Raw genomic sequence first — 16,463 nt, 5'->3', positions numbered from 1 at the left:
CACTGTGTTTCATTCGAAACCTGTAAGAAATCGAGCATTCTTGTGCGTTTGTGTGAAGGTGAATAGAGAGAGACTTGAGCTAGATGTATAGAACAAGAAGTCATTGTGTTTACCAGAATTAATAGAATAAAAAGGCACTTTTAGAGTGCAGTGTTCATCTTTCTTAACTAGTCTAGTGGATATGAAACTCTTTCGTGATTTTTATTTATTTTTTTTTATTTATTTTTTATATAATTTAAGTATTCTGTTTGTCCAAATTATCATTTTATTTAGTGTTGTTTAGGGGGTGGGGAGGGGAGGGGGGTAGTTGCTGATGTGCTCTTACCCTCTAGCAAATCTTTTAGAGTAATCTTGTAGTCCAAAAGGTCCAAAATTAACTTTTTACCACACCTGCCAATGTAAAACTTTTCGGCCATAGATATTTTTTTTGGCTTTTTTTTTTTTTTTTTTTTTACCAGTTTTGTTGGTTAATATGATGAATATTTTACATACTGTCTGTGTTGCCACATGAGGTTGTGGAGAAAAATGTTGGCTGGTAAATGTTAATTTTGGACCCCGAGTATAATTGTGTTGCACAAAACACAATCACATTAATTTGTACTTATGCACTCATCCCAATGTCCTTAAATGTTTGTGTTTCTGTGTTGTCGTAGAATCCTGATTTCATTTAATTGTACATTAACCCATCTAATCACATATTTTTTGTTTTGTTTGTTTTCCTTTTTTCCAATTTATTTTTCTAAGTCTGTTTATGTACCTCATGCATTGGCGTTCAAGAGATCGTATGCCACAAAGGTAGTGTGTTCATTCATTCCCATTGGTCTGCCTATTTTACGCATGTCGTATCACACCGTCATGCCTAACCCCTGTCTGTCATTGTTGGTCCAGAGATTGCTTTATTTTATTACTAACAGTTTTCTGCAGCATGGTGAAGGCTAAAGCACCCCCTTTCTGCTGGAGGATGTAACTGCATCACATGACATTCTCAAAAGGCTTTCTGGCTGTTTACATGCATACCGTTTTCTATACTGTGCACCTCACTGGTTCATATGCAACTCGTTTTTCTCATTTCATAGCTTTTACCTGACTTTCATGAAGCATCTCCAGAGTCAATGTTTTTTTTGTTTTGTTTTTTGGTCTCTGTCTATCTTATACTTTGTTCTATCTTACACTTTGGTTACAGACAACAAGAACTTATGACTTTAGTCACGGTACTGTCTGTTTTGTAAATGATGCATTTGTGTAACACATCAAGATTTTAAAGATTTGTGGTCTAGCTATATCTTGTCTATCTAATCTATCTAGTTTGCAAATTTAGAGCTTGTCAACTCTCCATTTTGTAATGTTTAGTACTGTTTTTTTTACCCATAATTTGAAACTGTTTTTGCACTGATTCCAAGTATATTATATACTTAATGTGTAACTAAAAAAATGTGTTATTTATGTGTCATTTATTAGTTTATTTGCAGCAAAAAATCTATATTGTGATATATATTGAGGTATATACAGTACCAATACTGTGATAAAAAGTTACTTGTACTGTGATATAAACTTTTGATTATACTGCCAAAATGGCATATAGAGGTGCTTTAGAATTGTAAGTCAGAAGTATTCCAGCCTAGTAGTGGATTAGCTTTGACATTTTGCTCTGTTTTAGATTCTGCTGTAGTAATACATTACACAAACTCCTGCCATAGACGTCCATGAGACACCAGACAAGGATCCTCCTTCCACTGACCCGGACACAGGTTACAGAAGCGCATGTTCTGACTTTTAATTTCCTTTTGCAGAAGACGTACACGGAGGAGGAACTCAATGCCAAGCTGACAAAAAGAGTACAAAAAGCTGCACGGAGGCAGGCCAAACAAGAGGAGCTCAAGAGGCTCCACAGAGCCCAGGTGAAAGCATATTAATGATTTTTTTGCATGAGTTTGTCAAAAAGTTGAGTTTTTGCCATTAACATGCAGAATGGTAGAGTGTGAAGTCAATCAGAAGCTGCTTTTTGATTCCTCAGATCATTCAGAGGCAACTGGAGCAGGTGGAAGAGAAACAGAGGCAGTTAGAGGAGAGAGGTGTCGCGGTGGAAAAGGCACTGCGAGGGGAAGCAGGTATTTCTCTTTTTGTCTCTCTTTTTTTTTATTTTTTTATCAAAATGTTTCCTCAGATGCTCTGCTGAAGGGTTAAAGCCTCTCTTCATAACTCATGCATTTTCTATGTAGCTATTCTATGTAGCTATTCTTTGACCTTTTTGTCAGAGCACTGCCTGCTGTTGTTACTAGCTTCAAGCTTCAAACTACAGTGCAGAAATTAAAAGTGAAATTGTGTTTGTGCATCCTTTGCCTTTTGATTAAAAGCCATTTCGTGAACTTGGGTTAGTATTCTGATGCACAGGATCTGCTTTTTTCATTTATACAAACCTTGCTAGAAGCTTGTATCTCATTACTAAATTTATTTCATTCTGTCAGGCTTGAGATATAACATTAGCATTTCATTCAGGGTTCCCGTGATTATGGAAAACCTGGAAATATCAGGGAATGTTACAATTGTGATTTCCAGGCTTGAAATAGGCCATGATAATTAATAAAACCTTGAAAAAGTCATAGACATTTTTGTAGTGAATATAATTTTTTCCCCTAGTCATGCTCCGCTCTAAATTATTTATTCGCCAAGATTGCTTTTTGAGCTCTCCAGCTGCAAGCATTTTATTTTTTTGTCTTCTTGGACACATTTTTACATAAAAAAATAAATAAATCTGTTAATTCCAAGTATTTCCTGACATACAAATGGAAATCTGCCCCAGCTACCTCTATAATATATATATATATATATATATATATATATATATATATATATATATATATATATATATATATATATATATATATATATATAAACAAAAAACTAAAATTACTACTAACATATAAAATATAGATATTGCAGAATTAATGTTTTGTCAGTCCCATGACCATTATTTTATGTGTTTTCTGTATTGAATTGCACATGACAAGGGGCTATCAAATCATTTCCATTCTATACGTGCTCCAGTAACAGCTAAATTAATTGCTAGAATCTTTTTCATTATTGGATTCAAAGATAGTTTCCTTTTTCCTTTTGCAAAATGTGAACAAATTGTTCATAATTTCAAGTAACTCTAGCTTTAACAAATTAAATTGTACAAAATGTATGGTTTGTGAAACATTAGGGTAGTTTTAGGCAGTATTTATGATTTTGCAATTATTGTTTCCTCTTTCTCCTGCTCCATCCCATCTTTTATATCTAGTGTTTCTTAATCTCTTTTTATTCTTTACTCTCTCTAAGGGTTGTATAAAGGTTCTAGTGTTAGTCCAAAACAGTGTAAGAGGCGCTCAGGTATCCATTGTGATAACTCTAATAGGTGTTGTAGTCATCCCAGCATATCATGCCATCCTCATGCCGAGCATTGTCTCTCCTGGTCTCTCCTCATGAGTGTCTCAACTGCATGCCCAGTCAGTCCGATCACGCCAAACATAGATTTGTGGGCCGCCTCACTGGATGTGATCCACTGGAATGATGGAGGATGTAACCGTATTATAGGCTATTTCTTCAATTTTGAATCTATTCCGTTCCATTTTGTCAAACTTAAAATACCTTTTCTTGGAAATTGTCTTCTAAATGCTTTATATTCATGTTTTGTTGTTCAGCGTAACAAATGTTCACAAGCCGTAGTATAAAGGGTTAAAATGCTCGAGACGCATTTTCTCCCTCATATGCAGATTACTCGGTTACACTTTATTTCGATATTCCACTTTAGACATTCTACTAACTAAAAGTAACTTTGCAACTACATGTCAACTAACTCTCATTAGAGTATTGGTAAACTAGGTGTTGGGTTCGGGTTAGTAGAATAAGTTGACTTGTAGTTGCAAAGTTATAGTTAGTAGAAAATCTAAAGTGGACCATCAAAATAGTGTAACAAGTCATCTGTAAATGAGGGAGAAAAACTTATTCAAGCATTTTAACCCTTTATACTACAGATAATGTGTATGGCTTGTGAACATCGAAATAGTGTTACCAGTGACTCTGGCAGGAATGAAAAAAAACAAAAAAACATCTGTTTTAGATGCGAAAACATACTCGCACTCCAGTGTTGCCCTTGTGGCGGAACGCAGCAGTGCAACAAATCTATGTGCCCATTTACCATTACGGGACATGCAATATAAATGCAATTAACTACATTTGTTTACATGCCAAATAACAAGTTGTGGTAAATGTATATTCGGCATACCTGCGTGTGTGTGTTTGTGTGCAACACATGCATGACTTGAAGCTACTGGCTGTGCCTGTGTGTACAGTAACATGTTTCTAATATATCCTTATTGTAGACTATTGGGGAGAGTCTAATTACAGTGAGATCCTGGATTTGCATCTGGGCGGTATGTATTTCAAATCTGTTGCTTGAAATGGACTAACAACTAACGCCCTCTCTTTTCCCCCTGTACTTACTGAAGCCTGTCTTCTCTTATTTACCCCCTTCCGCCTAAATTCTCTCACATTTGCCCCTGCAATTTATAATATTAATTATATATAATTTAGATATATTATGAAATGTCTATGTTTGTATGTAGTATGTATAGTATGTGTATATATATAATGTATTATATAAAAATATTACTTTTTTATTTTATTTAATTTTTACGGTTACGATTTAATTTTTAAATTGTAAACACAAACATTTTATATAATAATTGAATATATTTGTGTATTATTCAAATCTGAGGAAACAAAACACAATTTTTTTCCCACATAGCATTGGCATTCAATTTGCTTTTTTGTTTTGATCTTAGTTCGCAAACTAAAAATGTTCCACTAATATGTAGCGAACAAATCCAAAATGCTTAAGCAAACAGATGTAGCTAGCTTGAAATCCTGACTAAGCCCCTCCCCTCTAGCCTTTTGTAGAGCCAATCCCTGTCTGCTTTACTCGCCAACATTTTAGTTTTCATATTTTCCTCCCATACCTGCTCAGTTGCATAAGGGGCCCCGGACCCCGAATGATCCCAGTGTTTGTACCTCATTGCGATTTGATTTCCATCATGTGTGGTGCGTCTTCACTGTATTCCCAAACCTTGCATCTCATACTGTGGATCTATTGTGTGCTTGAGTGTATTGTCTTGCGTTTCATTGATCACACTGTGAAGTTACAGGCAAGCCATGCTGAAATCACACACGCAGGCAGGAGATAGCGTGGTTATGGTGAATAAATTACCCATTGTTTTCAAAGGACATTGAGGCATTGTTTAACCATCTTATGAATCTTTTTCAACGCAACAAGGTGTTTCTTAAACATAGCATGCCAATAAGTTCTTGAAAGGCATCTTATTATTTTAGGTGTTAGGTTATGGGTCTTTACATATGCTAAAAGTATTTAGCAACAATCGTTTAATTAGGAAACTAAGGTAAGTACAACATATCCACATTTTATAAATGTTCTGGTAAACTGGCTCAAGATGATGGAAAAGCATTTGAAATTCAAAAACGAGTTAAACTTGCTAAAGTTCGTTAGATTTCTGTTTTGGAATTGTAATGCTGCAACCCCATACTTGCTGCTTGTGGCTACATTTATTTTTGTTTTATTAACAGTTGCACAGAGATTAAGTGGCTAACATGCAAGCTGTGCACTTGGATTGATTGTCCTGTAAAAGTGAGTTTTTTTCTCATCACAATCTAGTTGGCGGCAGACCTGCTAACAGTTGGTGGATTTCTCGTAATCCTACTGTAGCTCAAAACAGCTTTCTGAGGCCTAAAGCCTGGAACACACAAAGCCGACGGTCAACCGTCGGGATGTTTTTGTGCGTCGGCCGACTAAGTTTTCTCAGGGTGTTCCGCACCGTCAGCAGAAATTGTTCTAATGTTACGTCATCTTACCTGTGTGTTCCTTGGCGAATATTTCAATATTAACACGAGCGGAGTGGAATAAGTGTTTAGCAGAATTGATATTCAAAACGCAAAACGGTAAGCACACACTGCTTTGTTTATGGTTGTGTATCTGCAGCCTGCAGCGTCGGTTTCCCTTTTTGAATGACGAATATAGACGAATATATCTGCAGAAATAGACAGTTGTCTCATTTACACGCAGGCGCAGAACGCGCATTCTCGCTGACAGTCGGCTGTAGTTCTCTCGGTGTGTTCAAGTGCAGCTTTTTATCCCAACGCGAGGCGACAACACAGTCGGCTTTCATCAGCGCTAGTTCGTCGGCGTCAGCGTGGTGTGTTCCAGGCTTAAGACATCTCTTGGCTGGAACACTTGCTCGTCATTTCCAAAACAAGTTGTCCCCATTTTTGTAACCAATTAAAAACTTCAGAAAGCCGTTTTGGATTTCTTTGTAACTTTGCATCAGTGTGCGTTTGTTTATGGCCTGGGTCCCCGCGGGTTGTTTCCATGCATGTCTGCATAAGAATGACAGCTTGTTGCTTTTCATGGATAATTAGTTCTCCCAATTCTTCCCATAACTGCCGAGGAAGAGCCAGTGATATGAGATGATGAGGTTTAAGAGTGCTCATTGCATGTTAGATTTAAACATCCTTTCAGTGAAAAAAAAGTATTTTTAATGTCTATTTATTTACACAAAGTGTTGATGAGGTTGGAATATAGAGGATAGGAATGTAGAATAGGCAACTAAAAAAAAATCTCCTCAGCCTTCACATAAGACAAGGTTGTATTAGTGCTGATTAGTTTTACCCGCTTCTGAATGCAGACATGGTCGCAGTCTGGCTTTCAAGGATTGCGCTGACAAACTCCTTTCTGATAGTCCCTTGTTGTGAACTGCCCAACATCCGTCATCCAATTGTTTCAGCATTTTAAAAACCATTCTGTCACCCTGGCATGGCAGAGCACAAAGAATTGTACAAGTATAAGTATCTGCCTTTTCATTTTCTCCCATGCATCATTGGCAAAATCCTTTACTCTGGTGCCAGTCATTCTTCTCAAGTTCATTTGACGCTTTTTTTTTGTCTAGATCTCTTTTTCCTCTTTCCGCTGGATTGACACCTGCTGTATAGATTGCTGATTTCCACATCAGTCGTAGTGTGAGGATTGAGAAATATATTTTGCACCCTGACAGAATGGGAACATCCCCTAAGATGATATAATAATTCCACCTTAGGTCTTAAAATCCAAGTTGTCTGTATGAATAGAACCCACATTCAGGAGACCAACAGCTGTGTACTGTACTTCTTTGATGAAGCCTATGCAGATATTAGTTTTGCTCTTGAGCCACTTATTTGCCCTCAGTAGTGCACAAAAGGAAAAGTTCAAAGAGAAGCAATATTTCACCTCTCTTTCTCAGTTCATTCATGTTTGCGCTCTGTCCCGTGTCATTTCCTCCCACTGTCATATCACACTGCTGCTTTTAGTTTCTCCCCAGAGTTCTTTCTCTTTTTGATTTCGCTCCTCACTTTTTTTCTCTTCCACGTCTCTTTCTTTCTCTCCTCTTTCTTGACTTCACTCTTCTGGTCACCTTCATCTCTCTCTCTCTCTCTCTCTCTCTCTCTCTCTCTCTCTCTCTCTCTCTCTCTCTCTCTCTCTCTCTCTCTCTCTCTCTCTCTCTCTCTCTCTCTCTCTCTCTCTCTCTCTCTCTCTCTCTCTCTCTCTCTCTCTCTCTCTCTCTCTCTCTCTCTCTCTCTCTCTCTCTCTCTCTCTCTCTCTCTCTCTCTCTCTCTCTCTCATTCTTTTCCTGTGTTGTGGAAGTTGAGCCCTATGTCTGGACCCCTCGCCGAAGAGCCCTGTACCTCTGCCCCTGCTGTGCCCCTAAAGGTAACGTAAACCCCGTCATGTTTGCCACCGGCCAGCTGTGTTTTCATAACAACATGGCCAGCGGCGTTACTTTGACAACCCACTGGACCTGTGGAGTATTGCTTTTGCCCTCTGACTACAAAGTCTACTTCTCTCCGCTGCCCGTGTGTGTCCAGGCTTAGTGGATTTCCCCAGCAGATTGCGTCAATGCTTCTGATGTACAAATTTGTAACAGTAGTAGGGCTGGACGATATCTTTCAGAGTTTTACTAAATAGCAATAGTTGCCAAGTAGATTCAAAATATTTTAAGCAAGAAGTACAATTTTCATTTTATTTATATGCACCAACATAATAAACAGAAACCGTTGCACCAGCTGTGCGTAAGTTATAACTTAACCTAGTTTTGACGTAAATTGGCACTAATTTGCAACTTGCGCACCTCTAAATAGTTTTGCATTGCACCATTAAACTTAGTTGAAGCGTAACTCTGCGTATAAACTAAATATTTACAGAAGCCTCCTATCAGGAGTAAAGGTTGAAATAAAATAGCAGACTGACTGAACTGCATCAATAAGCTCTTGTTTTACCTGACAGACTTCAATTATTTAGACTCATGATAACGCTGACATTTACACTTGCTTACATTTTAAGAGGGAGAACATTGTGAAAAGGTTACTTTGTTAGCGGCTCTTCAACCCGAACCCATCCTTAATAGTGTGCCGCTGTGTTGTGCATGTCAAATAAAATCAGTTATAATCAATAAATGTAATTTATTGAAAGAATTCATGAATATTATGCATTACATTTTAAAACTTGTAATGTGCCATGTAAAGATTGCTCTGAAAAGTTAACCCAAATAATCAATTTGAAAGAACTGATTCAGGTGAATGAATCAAACTTGACCACACTATCCACATTTTTGTTACAGAGGTTTAGATGCTAATAAAATTCTAGATCAAATACTAAAAAAATACTAAATATGTGGTAAATGTTTGGTATATCGCCCAGCCCTCAGCAGAAGCAACAGAAGTTAAAGCTACATTTTGGGTTTTCTTTATTAATCAAGATTCTACTTTTGTTTTACCTTACTTAGACATTATAAAGAGGATGAATATAGCATGAAATACGTTTCTAATTAGTACGTTAGAGCCGACCTGATATGATATGATGACAGGTCATTAGTGTATATTTTGGGGGAAACTGCTCTGCTGACTTTTAAGTGTGAATTTAAATAACAGCATGATTGTCATTTGCTCTTACCGAGTTCTAAAACTGTCAAATACGTGTCCCAACCGCACAGCTCATTTTATAGAGCTTTATCATGGTAATCCATAGACTGTATTCACTGTGTGTTCATGAGTTTCCATAACACTGATGACTTGCTGTGAAGGATAGCATGTGTAAGGGGAACACAACAGGAAAGTGAGGTCTCCAAACTTGGTAGTTTTTCTGATGTCTTTGTCATACCATTACGCTCAAATTTAAAGTCAACATGAAATCAAAATTTCTCTTTTGATTTATTTTTTATTACAGACTCCTGGAAAGGTTTGCCTTGCAGGGTTGCCCACGGGGCATTAAAAAGTCTTAAAAGTCTGAAATTAGAATCTCCTAATTTTAAGGCTATTAAAAAGTCTTAAATATTTGTTTTTTTTCTGCTAGGCATTAAAATTGAAGGCGACCTGATTGAAAAAATATATGTTTTTAGTCTGTGTAGCACCAAGTCTTTGGTAGTAGCCTACCCAGTGTTACACGCGTCTTTTTTTTAATGTAGTACGTCACAGTGTGCGCTTTACCGGAGATGAGTCAGGGAGGGTGAGTCACTTGGGAGAAGAGAGCGGGCAAATTCGAGCAAAATGAGAGAGTGCAAATTTAACACTCAAGAGATGTTTATGACAGCAATGAAGCCGAACAATTTATGCCACAAGACGTTTAAATTAGGTACTATGGGAATGAAAGCTAATTTATATTTTTAATAGAATGTACTTTTAGAATACTTTTTACTATTTACAACATTGCTTGTGCGCTGCCTTAAAGAGGCATCCACTCTCTGATGTAAACAAGCCCAACATGGAGGAGAAGCACTTAATGAAAAAATGCATATTCACTCTACAGTAGATGGAGCTTAAGGAACAGCAGAAATGCAGCCATAACCCCGTAAATAAAGCAGGCTGTGCTACTTTCTATTTCTGAACAGTAGGCTATTTAAATGTTTCACACAGCCATTCAGTCATTTGACATGTCATTTTAACAGTCACATTACATCTGGTTATGCATGTTAGATTTGAACTTTTACTAAGCACTGTTTTTTAAGACGTTACATGTCATGTGTTTACTATTTTAATATTTTTAGTATGGGTTACTGAGTTAAGTACTGTTTAAATAATGGTATGCATTTTGAGAATGGGTAAGTTTGTTCTGTATGTGCGTACAGTATTAATTTTTATTTGTTCAGGTCTTAAGAACTCTTAAATTTGAAAAAAAAGTAAAAAAAAAAAAGTGCAGCAAGACCTGCCTTGGTAGTCTTGCATCTAAATGTATTAAATTAATTAAAATGTATGTTTTTTCTTTTTCGTATAGCATGATAGAGGTCACTATGTTGGGAAAAGTAATGTTGTTTTTTGGCTACGGTTGGCTAATTATTCATTAATGCAAAAAACATAAACAAAAAAAAAACTATTTTTTTTGTGTTGATTTTATTGCTGGTTAACATAGTAGCAATAATGTAATAGTAGTAGTAATAATACTAAAAATATTTTATATTTAATTTATACTATGTATTTTATTAAAAGTATGATTTATATGACTTAATGAGTTTAAATATCACAATATAGAATTACAGTGGTTTTGAATGAGATTTTATCTTTCATGTTGACTTTAAATGCAGTAGCACAAAATACAAATGTTCAGCAACATTGTGGTGTGTCTGTCGGTTTGTAATCTGGTGTGTGTAACTATGCCTGTGTATAACAGTGCCCTTTTGGCACGACGTTAGCGTGGTTGTTATACGACTAATTGTGGTTCTTCTTTCTCTGTTCCTTTTGGGAAAGCATGGGGCTGAGTGTGGGGGAGGCCACTCACAGTGCGTCCCACTGGATAAGTTTAGCCTCCCTGTCCTCTGTTGTCCCTGTCTCTCACTGTTTTTGTGTCTGAGGACCTCTACTTTGCCTCTGTGTGTTTAAAACAGCCAAGGCCAGCAACTGCGAGCACAGCCATTCGATTTATGTGTGTACTGTCTTTTTTACTTTTATGTTGCTAGAGCCGCCTCTCCGTCAGCTAAGTACGTCATGCTGCATCCAGGTTTACCATGCGATGGCTCATCTCAGTGCTTGGCTTCACTTGTGTGTTTATGTGTGTGTAGGGATGGGAGACAGGGTATTCATAGACATCTGGGACTACTAGCATGGGCTGACATGCACAGTTGTTCCCATATACAGTCGGTGACAGTATTCTGCATTGATCATGGACTTCAGCGCATACCATGAGGCTTTTTTTTTTTTTTACCTCATGCAGTCTAACGTCTAAATGCAGTGCATGTAAAGAATATTGAGTCATGAGCCTGACCCAGAGCACTTTTTAAAGGAATGTTCCAGGTTCAATACAAGCTTAATTGGCAGCCTTTTGCTGCATAATGCCTATTACCACCTTTTTTGTTTTCATAACATGCAGAAATTGTGGTTGTGGGAAGTCACTTATAATGGAAATAAATGTGACAATGAAATTAACTTTGAAATGCACACGGTTTCAAAGCCATAAGTGTGATACTAAGCATTTTTGTGTAGAATATATCCCAGTATAATATGTGATGCATAACTTTTTATATAGAGAAAAATCTAACTTTAGTCAGCCTTATTGATATATAAAAATTAAATAATATTATTCAGGATCCTTGGGGCCCTATTTTAACGATCTGAAACGCAAGTATCAAACGCGAAACGCAAGTAACTTTGTGGGTGGATCTTGGGCGCTGTTGCTATTATAACAGCGGGATAAATTACTCTTGCGCCCGACGCAAATCTAAAATGGGTTGGTCTGAAGTAACTTCATTATTCATAGGTGTGGTTTGGCCGAATTGTGCAATAAACCAATCAGAGCGTCATCTCACATTCCCTTTAAAAGCAGGCACGCTTGTTCCATGGCGGATTGCTATTATAACAGCGGATTTGCCAGGTGCATGCCAGGAGCGGTTCACAGCCGAGGAGACCGACGTTCTCGTCAGGGCCGTAAAAGACAGAAAAGTGACATTGTATGGGGATGGGAGAAACCCATCTAAATTAACTTCGGTTAAACAGGCGTATAATAATTTGGGTAAATGTGTAAGCTAGATTTATGTCTATTTTTTCACATCTTCATGGACACCACAATGATTTCCCTCGTGTGGTAATATTTTTCCTTGTAATTATGTATGGTTTGCAAAAATGGGAACTGCTGAGTCTGTGTAGATGAGAGAAGCAAAGTGTATGCATGTTGTGCACGCGCTACATTATGACCAAGCATGTGCCCTTAAAATAGCATCTGAATAATGCACCACTGACTTTAGACTAGCTTTTTCCTGGTCTGTGGCGGAATTGTTTTCTGAAACTGCAAAATGGCACCAGGGAATGTTTGTGCCGGAACACGCCGCCTCTTTTCGCTGAACCGCCCCCAGGAGCGCAAGTTCATTCCCTAATTTACCGACGTGCGTCTGTGGTTGGGAAAAGTCCGCTGTGCGTAGGGTGCAAAATAGGAATGAAACATTCGTCGGTGTACAAAGTCAATTGCGCTCGGTGCAAGATAGGGCCCTTTGAGTATAATGCAATCCTTGAAAATAAAAAAAGAAGTGTCTTTACTGTCGATGGATGGATGGATGGATGGATAGATAGATGTAGCTAATTATTTAACAAAGATACATGTCGTCTTTTACTGTCGGCTAATGTGAAATTTGAAAGAAGAGTCAAAATTATTTATTGTGGTAATCAAATTTTGCCACCAACTCTTTGTTCCAAACTTGTATTAAAACTGGGACATTTCTTTATGATATGCCATATTTATTGCCCTGATATTGGGCTAAAATTGTGTAAAATTGGATAACTTTTGGAGAAAACATCCTTGGAGCTATGGACCCAGAAAGGTAAAGTTAAGATGAATTTAGAGGTTCACTCTGTTTGACATTATACCTGTGACATTGCCTTATATTATTGGGTAGCATTCACACTTTAAAAAGATATTCCTGGAAAAAAAAAGGTTTTAAAGTTTAAAGCAATATCCACTGCCTTGAAAAAGACCAAATGCCTCAGAAGTCCAGTCTGATCAGCATTGATCATGAAATGCTGCCCAATCAGAAGTCGCACCTCCACGCCATCCTCTGTGAACCCCGGCAGCCTCGACCTCATCATGGTCTTCCACATTCCCACCCTATTCTTGCCCTGACAAAGACATCCTGGCTTGGCTGTCATCGCATTTGCTGTGTGGGTGTCTGTGTCAGGTCTGTGTGCCAGTGGGTGGTTAACTGCCAGGTTCCTCATGCTTCTCCAATGTGCTTCTTGCAGGAATGGGTAAAAAGGACGATCCAAAGCTGATGCAGGAATGGTTTAAACTGGTCCAGGAGAAGAATGCCTTGGTGCGCTATGAATCGGAGCTGATGATATTGTGAGTAGACACTCAGATTAAGCTTCAGTCCTGTTGCTTGTGTTTCATGCAAACCTCTGTAGATGGCACACCTTAATGCTCGAGTGGAGTCGGAGCCACTTTAAGAATGTTTTTCGAACCATGTAAAATAAAAAAACAAAAATACAATATAAAAACATTTATGTTAATGAATGGAAATCTTATTGTTTTCAAATGTAAAATGAGCATTTTCAAGTGTATTGTCTAGAGTCTGGATGTTTTTATTCATTGTACAAAAGGAACAAATACCTTTCTAAACGAACAACTGATGATCTCTAACAGGCAGATATGCTGTAGGGAATGGCATGGTGCTAAAAGATTTTGCCAGATGCTTTTATTATGTTCTGTTTTATTCTATTTACATTTGTGTGAATACAAGGTGCAATTACATGGTGACAGTGCCTCGAATGCAATCAACTGTGCATGTGTTTGTAAAGATGAGCACCAAATGGGCCATACATTCAGGCAGAAGAACAGTTTAGTCAACAAAACCCAAATTACAAAGGGACAGTTTCATCAAGAAAAAAAACAGTTTGTTGGTTCTCAATGAGAAGAAGGTCTTAATAGTTTTGCAGTTTTAGGCTGTATCGCATTAGTCACTGGTCAGTATTGTATGCATATACAATGCATACTATTTTCTACTATTTCTACATTTACATTTTCTAAATGTAGAAATGCTCATTTCAGTTAATCATTGATACGCTAATAATTTAAAAACTCGGTTAAATGTAATTTTTAGCAAATCTCAGAATTAATATCCAATTTTTTTTTCTTTTTTATTCTGTGCACTATAATTTGTGATGCCTGATTTCATTTGTAGCATTTAAATTGTTTGATTTAAAATTGATAAATTACTTTTAATTTATTTAGACAAACTAGCATACAATTTTTGAATTGGCAATTTAGCAGCCATAATATGAATATAATTACTGGCCAGTATTTTAATAACAGTGTAAGAAGTTTAATACCAGAAACAACTCATCGTCCAGATAAAAGAAGATTTTAACTTTCGCATGTTCTTCTCAAAGTACTCTGCTTAAAGGCGCATCTGCTCATCTAAAACCTTGTGTTTGTGTGGATATTATGGTGCTTTAATGGCAGATGGTTTCTTGATGTCCATGTGGGGCATCAAAGAATCCAATATCTTTGAACATTTTTCAAAGAACCATATAAAAACTCTACGGCTGAACATTCATTTGCCCTCTTCTCCCATTTAATTCTACTCCATCCTTTCTCTCTGCAGTGCTCGTGAGCTGGAGTTGGAAGACAGACAGAGTCGACTGCAACAGGAACTACGAGAACGCATGGCAGTAGATGGTACTTTGCTCTCCAGTAACAAAATGATATGCATTACACAGCCCTGCATCTTGAAGAAATATGTCTGATGACTTGCAAAAAAGGCCTAAAATTACCTAATTTGACAATGTGGATTTCAGCTTTAATGCACTTATCAAATGTCAAAAGTTTGACAAAAAGAAATATTCTAAATGTATAATTTAACTTAAAATCTGCAAAGGAGTGGAAAAATATGTTCAACTACGCCATTTCACAAAATCTTTCATTTTCTGTTTGGATGTAGTAAAACACCCACATATGTAGCAGAAAGCATCTGATCATGTTTGCATTTTATTCTGTTACTTGGCCATAATTCGGATAAGGCATACAATGTCATATATGTGAAAATCAGCTAAGTATTGAACAAATAGTTGTAATCTGGCTTAGAGGAAGATGGGAATCATGTGTTTGTGGCAGTTTTTCTGGTGATTATGGGATGATAGAAAACTTGTTCACCTTAAGGCCCCAATGTACTTATGGCAAAGTTCTTTTCCGTTCTTCGTTTTGGGGTAAAACGAAGTTTGAAATACGTGAGCAGCAATATACTGTTATTGAACATCTGACGCCGCCCACACTGCTGAGAGTGACGGTTAGATATAACAAAATAAACACACAACAAAATTGAGAAAACGGCAAGCATTTTTTTTAATAAAGCTTAAAGGGTACATAACATGCACAGTTTCACCTAATCTCATGTTAATCTTGAGTACCTATAGAGTAGTAGTGCATCCTTAATATCTCCAAAAAGTGTTTAGTTTTATTATAATTTGAAAAGAAAAAACAGCTTTCCGATTCTCTCCGGGAAAAGCCGAAGTCCTGGAGGCGGAGCTATAGAGTCAAGCGGTAGCGCTGATTTCCAGCAAAAGACAGAAATCTGATCCAGTTGTACTTACATGACTGGGGTCTTTTATCACTGGGACCGCTCCACGTTTTAATAGCAAACGATTTGCAAATCCAGCGTCGAGGCCTTGTTAATAAAACATTCGTCACTCAAATGACCAGAACACATAACCGCACTTCCTACACTCCGTTGCTGCCCCGGAAAAACAAACTGCATCCACTGTTCCTGTAACACTGGGTTCTTTGGAAAGCTGAACACGGTAAGCTTTCCCTCACATCCAAATACACACTTTTTTGGAGACATTCTTGAACAAATCCTATGCAGCGCTGGCGCCGATGATTTCCTGTTGAAGCGCGTTGATGTGCGCGGTCTCGCTCTCCTCTAGTCGACGTGCGCGCGGGCGAGCTTTTCCGAGAGAAATGCTCATATAAGGAGTTCCACTCTGATCTACGTCATTAGATCCACGATCGAAAAAAAACCAGCCGAAACTTGCACCAACCCGGAAGTAAGATTTTCGGCACAGAAATTCTCCGTTATTCGTCAAAAATATTTTTTTTAAACTTTGCCCATGTTTAGCATGAGAATCCATCTCTTTAACAGTGTAAACAACTCTGAATACATGAAACACCATTGTACCCCCCCTTTAAGAAAAGCATCTGATCATATCAATGTGAATGTTTGCACAAGCTCTGCAATTCAGTACTCTAGTTAAGTCACGTCACGTGTGTGTGTGTATACATATATATATATATATATATATATATATATATATATATATATATATATATATATATATATATATATATATATATATATATATCGCAACAGACTCTTGAGGAGAAATTAACTGGAAAAGATTTCCATGTGAAAGAA

General features: G+C 37.3%; 1 protein-coding gene across 1 annotated transcript in view; it reads left to right on the top strand.

Annotated features, from left to right (window-relative positions):
- Positions 1 to 16,463, top strand: part of mical3a (microtubule associated monooxygenase, calponin and LIM domain containing 3a) — a 122,860-nt gene that overhangs the window by 103,413 nt on the left and 2,984 nt on the right. The window contains exons 43-49 of the mRNA XM_079873756.1: positions 745 to 795; positions 1,791 to 1,898; positions 2,015 to 2,108; positions 3,319 to 3,369; positions 4,362 to 4,412; positions 13,297 to 13,396; positions 14,658 to 14,731. Of these exons, the coding sequence (XP_079729882.1) occupies positions 745 to 795; positions 1,791 to 1,898; positions 2,015 to 2,108; positions 3,319 to 3,369; positions 4,362 to 4,412; positions 13,297 to 13,396; positions 14,658 to 14,731 (529 nt within the window). The remainder of the gene's footprint in view (positions 1 to 744; positions 796 to 1,790; positions 1,899 to 2,014; positions 2,109 to 3,318; positions 3,370 to 4,361; positions 4,413 to 13,296; positions 13,397 to 14,657; positions 14,732 to 16,463) is intronic.

Source organism: Squalius cephalus (assembly GCF_949319135.1).
Source record: "Squalius cephalus genome assembly, chromosome: 6".
In the NCBI taxonomy this organism is placed as follows: Eukaryota; Metazoa; Chordata; class Actinopteri; order Cypriniformes; family Leuciscidae; genus Squalius; species Squalius cephalus.
The sequence above is the reverse complement of the archived record's forward strand: the minus strand, read 5'-3'. Positions and strand labels throughout refer to the sequence as shown.